The following is a 15,094-nucleotide window of genomic DNA, read 5'->3' as shown; positions in this document are numbered from 1 at the left end:
ACTCTGCACGATCTTCCATTTCTGCGAGAATGTTCCTTCCATATCACAAGGAAGTGCAGGTAAGGTTAGCTGTGCCCTGTGACGAGCTGCCCACCTGTTCCGAGGTCCAGGGCTGCTGGAACAGACTTTGAATGATTTATCAGGTTAAAGGATGGAGGGATTGTTTTATTTGTTATCCTTTACATTAGCAGCGTATAAGCAGAACAAGACATCAACTCATCTCTGGAGAAAGTCTGAGGGTATGAATGGTGCAGGACGTAATGGACCACCAGTGGCCAAAGCATCAGTCCATCTTAGGAAATATAGCATAGTGTGCAATAACGTTTGTCATCCCATTCACAAACCTGGCCAGTCCAATTCAGGGTGCTGCCTGGGGGCAGGCAGGGAGGTGGTGCCAATTCTGACAGCACCAGGCTCAAGGCGGGCTACTGCAAGCCCAGCACTGGGGCTACTCACACAATCAGGCGTGTCCCTCCTTACACACACAGTAAAACTTCTTTCACATTTGCAGGGCCAGATTAACATCTTTAGGGGCCCTAAGCACTTGAAAGATTTTGGTGCCCCCATATATATGAACTGCACTCACTCTCGGTGGATGACTGAATGGGACCACCGACATGACAAAGACGAGCGATCACATGAGCCTCAGTGGACCGTGTGGCAGATACCAGGTTATAATTTTGTTCTATTCCCAAGATTAATATACAGTACAGTATATATCGTTAACCTCTATTATTACTATTGTATTATTATTATTAAAACTCAGGGTTGGTGGTAGGATTGGCACTGCAGCCACTGTAAAAAAAACCTCACACTGTTCCATTCCATTTGAATTCGTGTGGTGCTGAGGTGTCAACCATTGCACAACTGCACTCGGGTCCTAATTTGAGATGCTGAGGTGGTTTGTTGTGCGGTGGGTGCAGCAATGCACTGTGTCAGTGGATGCCCCCAACCTTGTAGTTCCTTGATTGTACAGTATATATGTATGTAATGTTTTCATTTAATGTGGGAGCCCCTTTTTGTGGAACCTGGCTCCGCTGCACCATTGCCAGTTTTGCACCTTATGGTCCAGGATATCGCTGGCAATGTGCCCCCTACAACACCCCACCCCTCCCTTGATGCCCTAAGCACAGGCTTATTTTACTTACTAGTTAATCCATGTTGTAAGTGATAGAGTTGGTTCAGTGCTGCGGATTGAACTGTCAGCCTGCTCTTTTTAATACTGCACCACTTCATAGTGAATGCCATCCCACGTTGAGCAACTGACTGGTGTGGGGTATGGCCAGCCATTCATGCCAGCCACCAGATGGAGCCCACCCTGCAGCATGGTGGTGTCCCGAATGCCAGCAGGGAATCATGGACATTGGAGTTTTCCTTCACAGCCCTGCTGGATACCATGAGAGCCGCCAGAGGACACTGCAGGGAGGCATAAGGATTTTTATGTGCACTATAACCTGGAAGTACGTCCTAATCACAGCGACAGAAGAAAGTACAGTACATCCGGGATAAAGAAGAAGAGTTTTCACCTGAAGTGCTGGATAATCACATGGGCTGAGGGATCAGAAACACTTCCGGGTCAAGGACTTTAAAAGGACGATGGGAAACCCCAGCAGATTGAGCGGTTTTTGGGAGGAAGGGCGACAATGCATCTGGGAGTGGAGGATTGTTTATTGGTTATTGTATTTGTCTATATTTATGAGTATAGTGGAGTGGAGGGTGCTTGGTGCACATTATTGTCCGTATAAATTTAATTATTGGACTTTTATCTGGTGTCTGATCTGAGGGTTCAAGGGGACAACAGTGCCCCCTATCTGTCACACTGGTGACATGATGTGCTCAAAGTGACATTGAATTAATGCTGGGGATTGAACTGGTGGTCTTTTGTTTTTATGTAGCTCCATTCCATAGCAAATTCCATCCTATGTTACAGACATGTTTTCACATTCATATAAATGGAGCATCGGCAGGTGAAATAATATAATTTATGTAATAAAAATGGCTCAGTGCTGGGAATTGAACTGTCGGCCTGTTCTTTTTAAAATAGTCCCTTTTCATAGTGAATGCCATCCTATGTTACAGAAAGCTTTTTCACAATTGAACAACTGACTGGTAAAATGCCATGCTCAAAATGGCAAAGCTGATTCCATGCTGGGGATTGAATTGGCAGTCTTTTTGTTTTTTATATATATGGTCCTTATCAAATGCCATCTCACATTTTATATATATATATTATATATACAGTATATACTGACCCGGGTCCGCTTCCCTGGTCCTTCCTGCGTGGAGTTTGCATGTTCTCCTTGTGTCTGCGTGGGTTTCCTGCCACAGTCCAAGGTCATGAAGGTTAGGTGCATTGGTGATTCTAAATTGTCCCTAGTGTGTGCTTGGTGTGTGTGTGTGTGTGTGTGTGTGCCCTGCGGTGGGTTGGCGCCCTGCCTGGGGTTTGTTTCCTGCCTTGCGCCCTGTGTTGGCTCCAGCAGACCTCCGTGACCCTGCAGTTAGGATATAGCGGGTAGGATAATGGATGGAGATATATACTGTATATCACGCGTGTCAAACTCCAGTCCTGGAGGGCCGCAGTGGCTGCAGGTTTTCATTCTAACCATCTTCTTAATTAGTCACCGGTTCTTGCTGCTAATTAACTTCTTTTGCCTTAATTTTAATTAACTTGACTCAGGCCTCTTTGTTGTTTCTTTTTCCTTATTTAGCAGCCAAACAATAGTGAGACACAAAACAAGCCGCCATGGGACCAACTCACCTGTGCCCATCACACAGTATCTGAAAGTAAAGAATGGTGAAGGTCTCAGTAAGGTTGATCTCTCAGGTCACCAAAACATTTTCATGATGTTCTTAGAAAAAACAGAAAAATCAACAGTTTTGGAAATGTCTGCTGTGGCAGAATGAGAGCAGCAACAAGCCATGGAATTAAATAACGGGCTTAATTATATTTAATTATATAATTATAATTAACGGGGGGTAAACATTAACATTATTCAAAGTTATTGTCTGTCTGTATACCTGCATTGTTATCACTCTTTAATTTAATATTTTTCTTTATCAGTATGCTGCTGCTGAAGTATGTGAATTTCCCCTTGGGATTAATAAAGTATCTATCTATCTATCTATCTATCTATCTATCTATCTATCTATCTATCTATCTATCTATCTATCTATCTATCTATCTAATTAACAACAAGAATCAGCTTCTCATTAAGAAAGTAATTGGAGTGACATTGGTAAGAGTTTGAAGCCTCAATTTAGCTGGTCATCTGTTGGCTCGTCTCAGGTCTAATTTCTGTTTGGCTGTCATTTAATGAAGAAAAGAATCAACTCAGAGGGCTGAATCCTTAAAAACAGGGCTATTAAAATGATGGGATAAAGAATTTAATTAGCAGTGAAAACTGCTCACTGATTAGGAAAAGGGTTAGAATGAAAACCTGCAGCCACTGCGGCCCACCAGGCCTGGAGTTCGACACCCCTACTGTATATACTAGGGGGCTCTGCCCCCTGCTCACTTCGCTCGCCAACACCCGGGTGGGCACTACACGCTAGCCTCTTTGTGGCTCTGCCGCTCGCGTATGGGGACGCAGATGTACAATTTAAACAGATTGTTATTTTCATGGGAATTGTTACATTTGCATAATAGAGCTAACTATTTTACATTACAGCGAGTAATTAACCAGAGTAAAAAATAGTAAAACGTAATAAATTGAAAGAAAATTAATTTTCATGTTGCATTAGAGGTATTTGTTGCATTATATGTTTTCGTTCTGTTTGGCTTTGAAATTAACATGCAAATACTTTTTAAACTTACACTTTTACTGTAAAACTTTAGTAAAAACAATTTTTGGAATTAACTTTTTGTCACTATCGCATTGAATTTTGATCCCGTGTTTGGACTTTCATCATGATAACACAACGTATAACTGCCCGTCCGTGAATTTTGTTTCTTTCTCTCTACACGAAATGTGTCTGACAATAGCATTCACACAAATGAGAGATGATTGAACCGTGTGCGTGGTTATGTTGGCAGGACTTTTTCCAAATCTCTTTTGGATAAGCACTTGTTTCGTGGGGCTTGAACTTTTTTCTCATAGGATTTCACTTTCACCAAACAACAAATCTTTTAATTCTCGCGGATACGCCTCTTCATTTGAACAAACACTACTTTTCCCTGATGGCAACATGAATTAGACGATCTACAAGTCTCTGACTTAAAGTTTAAAGGATATATTCGATCTCTTTTCGCTGTTCTGTTATTTCACAGAGTAATAATTTCAGTTTGTTTGCGTTCATGTGATCTTTACTATCATTTTTTTGAGACTTTTGAATTTTCGTACTTCCATTATCTCTAACCTGCTCGGCACGTGTATCGCGCCATTTTTGAATTCTTTACAACGTTCTACTTTGTCATCTACTCTTTGTCTTTTATTTTCGGCCCTGGACGTGGTTAAATCTCTTGGCACAAAGTCTCGTCTCGTGGGACGTGAAAGTGTCTCTCTGAGAAAGTCACATCTCGTCCCAGGATTTTTTATTATAATAGAGAGATAATCCTTCTCAAACCTCATACAATCTCACATTACATTTTTTTTTGTAAAAAAAGCACATTTGCATAAATGGAGCATTGAATACTGAAATAATGTGATCAGTGTTGGAAAATGGAATTGGCATCCTTTTTATTTATATAGTGCCTTTCCATGGTGAATGCCATCCCCTGTGAAAAAAGCTAACTGGAGGATGAAATGATCTGCTCAAAATGATAAAACTAATTCAGTACCGGAGATTGAACCTGTAGCCTTTTGTATGGAGTCCCTTTTCATACTGAATGCCATCCCATGTTACAGGATTTAGTAAGCCTCATCACATTTGTCTAACCTGAAGGTGAAATGATATGGTCATAAGTTATAAAACGGATTCAGTACTGGGAATTGAACCTGCGGCCTTTTACTACTCCAGTGGCCCTTTACTGTCCAGTGCACCTGCTTCAGAGCCCTGGATCGTGACTTGCAGCACATTAAAGATCCTCCCTGAGGGTGTAACACAATTACTGCTGGGGACTTACACTGCTAACCTTGTGGTTTATGGTCAAGTAGGGGGCCTCAGTGCAGCACCTCTTCAGCTCAGATGGGTCCAACTGCAGCCTGCAATAAGTATGGCACAGGTCACGTAACGCTCACAACATCATGGGACACCCACCCTGTGAATCAGATAACCCTCTCGGGTCACGTAACGCTCACGACATCACAGAGCGCCCTCTCACAAGCCTAATCTTAACCACAGTGTAACCAGGCGTTCGACGAGCATTTCGTGACTGGTGTTGTGGTCATTACGTGACTGACCTCATAGGTATTGCAGGCTGCAATTCCACTTGATCTAGCTGAAAGGAAGCACATGATGTCTCTCTGCCTATTAAAAGTCCATCCTGACCACAGGAGCCAACAGGGCTGTCCACTGTGCCACCATGCCACCCTCCTAATAAACGTCCAGCTGTGAACCCTGTCAATTGTTTTGTGCAGCCCATTACAAAGCAGATCTGCATTTCACTGATCATCTTGCCTCCGGGGCGTTTACTGAATGTTACACATTGTCCCAGCCTTTGAGCCACACGTTTGAATCTGACAGTACAGAGTAGTCAGAGAAGTATTTTTAAACTGGCCCCCTTGATGTTGACTTTAATAAAGATAAACAGAAAGGTCTGGAATCGACTGAGGAGCACTCTGTCTTCTGAGCTTGTCTAACAGAAAGTGGACTTCCATTCTTCATTATTAAATATTGAGGCAGGAGAGCAGAAGGCCCTAACAGGAAAGCGCAGTCGTGTCATAAAGCAAAACGACGTCACTCAGGCGTTCCAGTGACATGATAGGAAATTCCTACACTGAAACTGTGTACTCCTCTGCCATGTCAGTTCAAACGCACATCCATTGTAAGAATCCAGCCGTTACTGTGGCAGAGAACTAAAAACAGGGCACAAGGCAGGGAGGGACAAACTCTGGACGGTTCACCCATCCATAAGCCTCCTAACTTATCCTTTCAGAAATTGCCAATCAGCCAAAACTGCCCGTCTTTAAGATGAGAGAGAAGGGTGGCATTCCCAGAGAAAACCCCACAAAGGCCCAGAGAGAGCAGAGGGAGTGGCTCTCATCTTCCACTGTTCCCTGACTTAACGTTTATTTCTCTTTGTTTGGTTTAAAGTATGATTTTTCATGTGTTTATTATACTTATGTATTTTTGTTAACCATTTTCTTGTGTACTGATTGTTTAGTCTCTGGGTGCAGTGAGTTGTTCTCACGGCTGAAGGGCCTCCCTCAGTCCATATATTGTGAGGATGAGGAGCAGAGCTTCAGTGGTTCATTGATGGTCATCTGGCGTGCTTTTCACAGTGTCTATTGTTTGTCTAGTTTTCTGAATTAATTGCTTATCTTGGCTCTGGATTTCATATTAGAAATTTGTTTGCCTTTTTAGGCAAGCCCTTATTTGTCTCCGTTTTACAGATCTTGCTCTTTTTAGATCTTTTGAAATAAACGTTTCATTTGTAATTGGACTTTTCCGTCAACCCAGAGGTCTCTAAGGCTTTTTTGAACTTTTAAAAAACAACTTCTCCCCATTTTGAGGGCCTGGACAGGATAAAGCCTGCCAGTAGAGTTTGGGGTCAGGCTACCTGGGGTGTAGCCTGTTTCTGGGCAGGCTAGGGAAGACCCTGATGTGGTTTATGGGTCTTTTTAAAAGGACTGACACCCTAATGCGCTCATTTAGAATAATGACCGGGTTAGGGCACAAAATATGTCTGCTGGAGCAGAGAAGTCGCATTTCCTTACCAGTGAGTCTATGAACCATCTTTATTTGTAAGATGGATAGACAGAGAGATGGATAGTGAAAGGTGTAGAAGGAAAATTTTTTATATTAGCACAAGACATTAAGCCCGTTACAATAACAGGCGCTAGAACAGTACTCCATAAGCATTAGTAGGAAGAGCCTATATTAAATAGCAAGGCACCTATAAAATGCCTGTAATTTTCTCCGACAGTAATACTGGCTTTGCTGTCCGTAATATGCGTTTAATTTTCTGTCACAATGGTGGGCAATCAGCAGATTCTCCCAAGCAACTGATGTAATGTGCACGAAAATAAATCTACTTTTAAAAGTCATCGTATTGTAATATCATGAAAATTCGTATATTTAGGAAAACCCCTTCAACAACTGACACTTTAAGAAGCTTGGCCTGGTAAAGTGTAATCGCAAATCTGACATCCTCAGAGTGAACACTTGCACGACAATGGGGAAGCTGGTCTCCACGTCTCAGTACCCGATTGGATTTTTCGTGTTTTATGTTTTAGGTCTTGCCTCATTTACTGAAATCCGATTGGATCTGCCGTGCGATATTTTATAGGTCCCGCCCCCTCTGTCTTGTCTGACGCGTCAGACGGCCTTTGAACCATCACACCGTGCCCCGCGCATGTGCAGTTCGCCAGAAGACACACACACGGACACTGGACGCACACAGGGGTTTTATTAAAGAGGATAAAAATAGCAAATTAACATAAAGAGCCATAAAAAGTAATTAAAAGCTTCTAAAACAGTAGATTAAGCATAAATTAGAATGTTAAGAAAATAAGATAGGTCAAGCAAATAGCAAAAACTAAAAAATCTGTTATTTTGCATTATTTTTTAAGCTTACAGCAAAATTGCTAGTGTGGGAAAGAACAGATAAAGAAAGAACAAGATAAGAAGATTGAGAACACCTGTGTCCAAGGATAGGAAGTTAAAAGAACGATACCACAGAGAAAAGATGGCTCTGAGAGGCACGTACGAAGCCAGCTGAAATATTGAATCGGCAAAGATGGCAGGAAGGCATTGCTGCCAAGGTCAGGTGATGTAATGCAAGGAGAATGACAAAATATGTTCTAACATAAATAAGTTTAGAAAATTAGTAATACTAGCATTTAACCTAAGTACAGAAATTAAATGCAAATCAAACATGCCAAGCAAATGATTAAATAAAGGCACGTGCCATACTTCAATTTGAATTAAAGCTTAAGCTTCAGGCCACCATTATAAAAAAAGTTTGGAAGGCTTAGAAAAGGAAATGATGAGAGGAAACCCATATATGGAATTAAGGCCTTGGCTAGTTAAAGAAATAAGAAAAAAAAAACAAACAAACTAGAAGTGAACAACAGACTGAAATACCGGGGAGGGGGGCCTTGGGGGGGGGGGGGGGGGCAGCTGCAGGAAAGTGAGGAGATAATAACGGTTCCCATGGGAACTCAAGGTATCGGCCGGACAGGAGTAGAAGGGAGTCAGAGAAAATGAGCTAATGAGCTAATCTGAGCGAGGTCGGAGAAGATAGGAAATGACATAAGAAAAGCCCAAAGATGGTAAGAGGAAGCCATCTGCCCAGCCGTAGACCAATCAAAAATAAGCAAAACCGAAACCAAGAGAGAAATAATGGACAGTAAAGCCAGGTGCAGAATGAGCTAATTGAGCAAGGACAAAGTGATAAGAAAATGATATATAAGTTTTGGATTTGAAACTGTTTGGGGCTCAGCTCAATTTGACTGTATTGGGTTGAGTCCTTGTTATTTTTATGCTTATTTTATTGCAATAAAACTGTAAACTCTGTTTGCCTATCCTGAGACTCCTAGTAGCCTTTATTTCAGGTAAAAAGCCTTGTGATGACGATTTTTTCGCCATGACAAAGGCACTATAAGATTGATAGAAAAGGCACTATATACAGTATAAGATAGATCAATAGACAGATAGATGTGAAAGGCACTATATAGATAGATAGATAGGCATGAAAGGCACGATAAAATAGATAGATAGATAGATAGATAGATAGATAGATAGATAGATAGATAGATAGATAGATACTTTATTAATCCCAAGGGCAAATTCACAATATATAATAGATAGGAGGAGGTTAGGAGCACTCAGGAGCCACACCGACCACATGATGAACCAACTCAGGATCCCAAGATTAGAACCCGAGTGCAGCCATGTGGCAGGTGACACCTCAGCACCACACCAGTTCAGATGGAATGGAACCAGTGTGAGGTTTTTTTTATGGTGGCTGGAGTGCCAATTCTGCCACCAACCCCCAGGTTTTTTTCCCTACATGCAGGGCTGGGTGCAAATTAAACGTCATTCCCAGGATGGAGCAATTGCAGGTTAAGGGCCTCACTGAAGGGCCCAGTGAAGTAGAGTCACTTTTGGTGTTTACAGGATTCGAACCGGCAACCTTCCAATTACCAGTGCAAATCCCGAGCCTCAGAGCCACCACCAAGTTTTCCATCATGTCCGTGATATTCAGCCTTGGCCACACCCCTCCACACCGCTCGGCCAATCACAACTCCCACTGTGCACATTCTCTCTCCATCCCACCCCGTGACACCCTCAGTGCTGCTAACTCGCCGTTCAACACAGTCGGCTATAATGGTGAGGCAGAAATGCAGATGATCTGTTCAAGAACGTCGAATTTTACATCTGTGTATAGAAAAACTGAGGCAAGAGCTGATAATGAATGTTATGAACAAAAAAAGAGCTGCCTATAATAAAAATGAAGAACAAAGAATCGTCCAATAAACGAGAAAGAGAAAGACATCGCTAACAATATGTGAACAGAAATGCAAAAAAGCAGCGTTTATAGAATGAAAGTTAGAGGATAAAGTAATTGATAACATTGTTTATGACGAGGCGATAATGTAATGTGGGTGGCACAGTGGGTAGCGCTGCTGCCTCGCAGTAAGGTGGGTTCGCTTCCCGGGTCCTCGCTGCGTGGAGTTTGCATGTTCTCCCCGTGTCTGCGTGGGTTTCCTCCCACAGTCCAAAGACATGCAGGTTAGGTGGATTGGTGATCCTAAGTTGTGCTTGGTGTGTGTGTGTGTGTGCACCCTGTGTTGGCTGGGATTGGCTCCAGCAGACCCCCGTGACCCTTGTGATATTTGCCCGGAAACCACCAGTCAGAGACCACATCTTTATACAAAAATGTCTTTATTTTACTCACACACAACAGTCCCCAGTCGAGCCCCAGTCACCCTTCTCCTGGGCCTTCTCTCTCCTCGTCCCTGGGCCACCTGTCCTGCTCCTGCTCCCGACTCCAGCTCCCTGATAGGAGGGAGGCGGCCCCTCTTATCCTCAAGAGCTCTGCTAGAAGGACAGCACGTCCAGCTCCAGTGACATTAAATGTGATCATGCAGGGCCCACCAGAAGGTGACTCCTTCTTCACCACATACTCCACAAGGAGAAGGCCGCAGACCTTAGGGGTTTGGGCCAACAGGGAAGGGCACCGTCATGGCACACACAGAGCAGTGTATTTTCCTCTCGTCTTCTCCTCCGATGGTGAGGTTGGTGTTGAGCGAGACTTCGAGATTCTAAGTGATCAACTTCATCCTGAGTTGCCCCGTTTATTCCTTAAAGTCACGCCAATTAAAAACAAAAGCAAAACAAGCGAATCAGCAGCAGAAACAGCTTCCTAATTAAGAAGATGGTTAGAATGAAAACCTGCAGGCGCTGGCCAACCCTGACCTAGAGGCTTCGGCCTACAGTTCCCAAAAAATGGGCAGCTGGCTTTAAAAGTACAAAATGTAATAAAACTCCTAAAATGCCTTAAAAGGGAGAAGGTATCTGTGAACCTCTGGCTTGTTAAAAGTGCAGAGTTTATTTATATAAAAGAAGCACAGAAATCAAAGGCCGGAATCTGAATCAAACCATCCACAATAAAGAGAACATGAAAAGAAAAGCAAATGCTAATGACATTGAAAAATAACACTGAAGGAGGAGGGCGGTCACCCGGTGATGTCATTGTGGCCCCGCCTCTTAGGGCTCCACCCACCGAAAACAAGGAGTGCAGTCATCTTGAGGCTGACGTGATGGCCGCTCCTGTGTGTTATTATCAGTCAGTCAGGTAATAGCAAACGTCACTACAACGGTGGCCATCGTCCTCAGGCCGGCATCTGCTGCCACATAGTGAAATGTAGGTGACAGTTTGTGAAAGGCAGCTGCGATGGGGACAGCTCAGTGTAGCCTGGGACAAAGAGTGCCAGCCGTGGTGTGTGATACTGGAAGTGGAAGCCTAGCTGGGAATATAAATCTCCCGTTTCCCTTTCTAAAATAAACACTGGCCATGCCGTCAATGATGAGGCAAATGACAACTAGCCCAGTTAATAACCGAAAGGTGGATCGAAGCTATGGAAGATGAGGAGTCAGCCACGGGGACGTCTTTGTCTCGTTACTATCCTCATTTCTGTTTTCAAAACTGACCACCACATAAAATGTGTTATTCATAACATGCAGATGACAGCGCATTCTTGAAAACGGAGACGTTAAACACATTTTTCGTGGAATCTCGGGTGAATGAACTTTCAGGCACTATGGATTTACTCTGCTGTGTAAACCAAACTTCATTTGATTTATTTTTCATTTCTGGGCTTGTCTTGCAGAACAGAATGAGGCGAAACTGAAGTTGCATCAAACATTAAAAACGGGGCGCTGCACGGTGGAGCCTCGTGGATTCAGCAGTGTGCATACAAATCTCACGCCCCCGTCATTGCCCACGTCGCCCTTGCACATTCTCCCCGTGTGTCTGTGTGAGTTTTTCACCGGGTTCTCCCACGTCCGATTTGTGGGTTCAAATCCTGTGCCTCCTCGTTGTCTGTGTGGACTCTGCATGTTCTCTCGTTATACCTGAGGGATGTTTCTCAGGTTCTCCCATTTTTCTCCCACACGTCCAAGGATGTCCTTGTCAGCTTAAATGGTGATTCTAAGTGACACCCCATCCAGGTTTAGTTCCTGCCTTGTACCTGATGCTGCATGGATTGGCTCCGGCCTCAGCAATTCTGTAGCAATGTGCACATCACTTGTAGGGTCTTGTGCCATAGCTTCTCTGTCTTAACTGCTGTAGTCGTATCCATTCCTCTTCACTGCTAGCGGAGCTGAGAGAACTGAGCATTGGATTGGACGCCAGTGTGTCCTTCAGTCTGGAGGTGGGGGGCTACAGGTTATATGCTGAAAAAATAAAATGTAAGAGACGGTTTAGTTGTGTAGCTCTTCACCAACTTGGTGGTCCTAGAAAGTTTGCGAACCCTGTAGGATTTGCACCAATTTATCTGTGAGATCTAACATGTGATGAGATTTTTACAGAAGTCCTAAAGTTAAAGAGAACCTAATTAGACAAATGACACAAAAACATTCTTCTTCATTTATGTATTGAGGAAAATGATCCCATGGTACACATTTGTGTGTGAAAAAGCATGTGAACTTCTAGGGTTAGGGTCAGTTATCAGTTCATTTGATCTTCTATCAGTGAGGGTGGGAGGTCCATCAGTCCAGATCTTCACTACCAAAGTCTGATCTTCAACAAAACATGTGTGCAAGTGTGTGACACCTCGGTCAAAATTTCTGAGGATCTCCGAATGTTCACTGGGCTGGAGGAGTTTTACCTAATCGTTTATAAAGCATTTGGACTCCAGCAGTCCAGCACTGGGCACATCATGGACAAATAGAAGAAATTCAGCACCATCAATCAATAAAGACCACTCCAAGCCCTGTAATATTCCATGAGGTCTCAAAGAACCCCAGGGTAACATCTAATGATCTAAAGATCTAATGATATGTCATCGTTCAGGAGTCGACCCAACAATGGTGTGCATGGCCAGGTTACAAGGAGAAAGCTGCTCCTCTGCTGCCTGTCCAACATTTGCTAAAGACCACGTGGATCAGGCAGAAGGCGTAGAGGAGTCCAAAATATCACTTCTGGACTTGAATGAGAAGCTTTATGATTGGTGCATAGAATGAGAAGTCAGGCAAAATGACCCGTTTTATTGGCTAACTAAAAAGATTGAAGTATGCAAGCAACTCGGGCCCCTTCTTCAGGCAAACACTGAACTCCAGCATTTGATCCTCATCCCATCTGTTAAACATTGGAAAGGGTTCACAAACGTAGTAGGACCACCTCAGTCTGCAGGGTCCAGTGGTGCCCTGCTCCAGTCCAGACACTGCTGTTGTCCTCCTAATCGTCTCTCTCTCTCTCTCCGATTCCCTTTCTCCTCAGGTGCTGAAATGCCCCTTCTGCGACGATGTCGGCACCTCCAAACAAGGGCAGTCCTCTCTACCTGACAGTCTACACCATCACCTTAGTGACCGGCTGGCCGACCAACCTGCTCGCCCTGTACGCCTTCTACAAGAAGCTGAGGCGCAAGGCCACCCCCAGTGTGATCTTCTTGATCAACCTGACTCTCTCTGACATCTCCTTTCTCACTTTCCTTCCGGTCAAGGCCATCGAGGCATCCGGCGACATGATCTGGATCCTTCCGCGCTCCCTGTGTCCGCTGAGCGGCCTTTTCTACTTTAGCACCATCTACAGCAGCACCTTGTTCTTAACGGCGGTAAGCGTGGACCGCTACCTGGGAGTGGCCTACCCGCTGTGGTACAAGATGTATCGGAAGAGCTCCTACGCGCTTGTCGCCTGTTTCTGTCTGTGGGTTTGCGCTTTTGCCCACTGTAGCGTGGTCTACGTCACGGAGCTGAATCGGGACTGGAGTATTGCGAAAAACGAGTCCGTCTGCTATGACAATTTTAGCCAGAAGCAACTGACGTTCCTCCTGCCTGTGCGCCTGGAGCTCGGCCTCATGCTCTTCTGCATCCCGTCCCTCATCACCTCTTTCTGCTACTGCAGCTTTACCAGAATCATCCTGTCTTCTCCGCACATTTGCAAGGAGAAGAAGCAGAGGTGCGTCGGGCTGGTCCTGGCCACGCTCGCCGTCTTCCTCATCTGCTTCACACCGTACAACGTCTCCCATTTTGTGGGCTATGCCCAAGGCAGCAGTCCCACGTGGAGAGGCGACGCTTTGCTCCTCAGCACCTTCAACGCCTGCCTTGACCCCATTATCTTTTACTTCTCCTCCACGGCCGTCCAGAAGTCCTGTAGGAGCTGTCTGCGGGGTCTGCAGATCAAAGAGTGCACCAACAAACCCATCTTTTACCTCTCCAATGAAATCAGGTCCAGCGAACAGAAGTCCAACGTGGAAGACCGATGCTGAACACGGATTGCATTTCATGTTGTCTCGGCTCAGACCGAGGTTTCCCTGCTCCCCGAGGGTCGCCAGATTACACAGCAGCCTTTCTCTGCCAGTGGGCTGATGGAGAACTCCTTCGGTGGCCCCGCAGGCTGCTAATTCCAAAGGTGCCTCTTGGCAACTCAGCTTATCCGAAAATTGGAACCCAAAAATCCTGAAGGTGCGATGGATTCCCATCAGAGAGAGGACATGACCACTTTGTGGATTTCTGCATTCAAGTCCCGGAATTTCCAGAGCTGCCAAGGACTCAACCAGATGGCTTTACTGGTCTTTACAGCGGCAAGTGGAGTGTTTGGGAAGGTCCGGTTGATTCCAGAGAGTCGGAAATGGAAAAGTGGACGCAATCACAATGGCAGGACTTCAATGGACTCTGACTTGATGACATGAGGCTTTACGCTGCGCGGTGTGTATGTTTGGGGTCTTGTGCTCTACCCTTGACTTATGGTGGGCCCACAATTAACATGAGAAAGATCTAACTGGACCTTCATGCTGTTTCTTCTCCACTGTGTCTCGACATGCTTTTATGCTGAGACCTCCACACCTTCTGCTTTCTTTAAGGGTTCTGCATGAGTGCCGTTAAGGTTTCATATTGGCCCGCTGTGTATGCTGGGATACCTCCCTCTTCCAGTCACCCCTGTACTAAACCATAATGGACATCTTGGCAGAACATGTGGAAACGCCAACAGGGGGTCACTTACTACAGCACCGGGCCTCCACATGCCCACCTTAGGTGAGAAAGTCAGGTGTGGTGAATAGCTTTTGATGTCATGCTTGTCAAATATCTGTGGTGGGCTGGCACCCTGCCCGGGGTTTGTTTCCTGCCTTGTGCCCTGTGTTGGCTGGGATTGGCTCCAGCAGACCCCCGTGACCCTGTAGTTAGGAAATAGCGGGTTGGATAATGGATGGATGGATGGCTTGTCAAATATTCGACGACCAATCCCATGAAGAAGGACAGTTTGTCCTGCAAGATATGCCTTTAAGGAATAAACGAGGCAACTCAGGATGAAGTTAATCACTTAGGATCT

General features: G+C 44.7%; 1 protein-coding gene across 1 annotated transcript in view; it reads left to right on the top strand.

The window, feature by feature from the left end:
- LOC114667964 (free fatty acid receptor 3-like) overlaps positions 1-14,769 on the top strand; it is a 48,737-nt gene extending 33,968 nt beyond the window's left edge. The window contains exon 2 of the mRNA XM_028823518.2: positions 13,046-14,769. Coding sequence (XP_028679351.1) covers positions 13,071-14,033 — 963 coding nt within the window. The 5' untranslated portion in view covers positions 13,046-13,070 and the 3' untranslated portion in view covers positions 14,034-14,769. The remainder of the gene's footprint in view (positions 1-13,045) is intronic.
- Positions 14,770-15,094: the final 325 nt, after the last annotated feature.

This window comes from Erpetoichthys calabaricus, chromosome 17, assembly GCF_900747795.2.
Source record: "Erpetoichthys calabaricus chromosome 17, fErpCal1.3, whole genome shotgun sequence".
NCBI classification, from domain to species: domain Eukaryota; kingdom Metazoa; phylum Chordata; class Cladistia; order Polypteriformes; family Polypteridae; genus Erpetoichthys; species Erpetoichthys calabaricus.
Note: the sequence above shows the minus strand (reverse complement) of the source record. Positions and strands in the feature narration are given on the sequence as shown.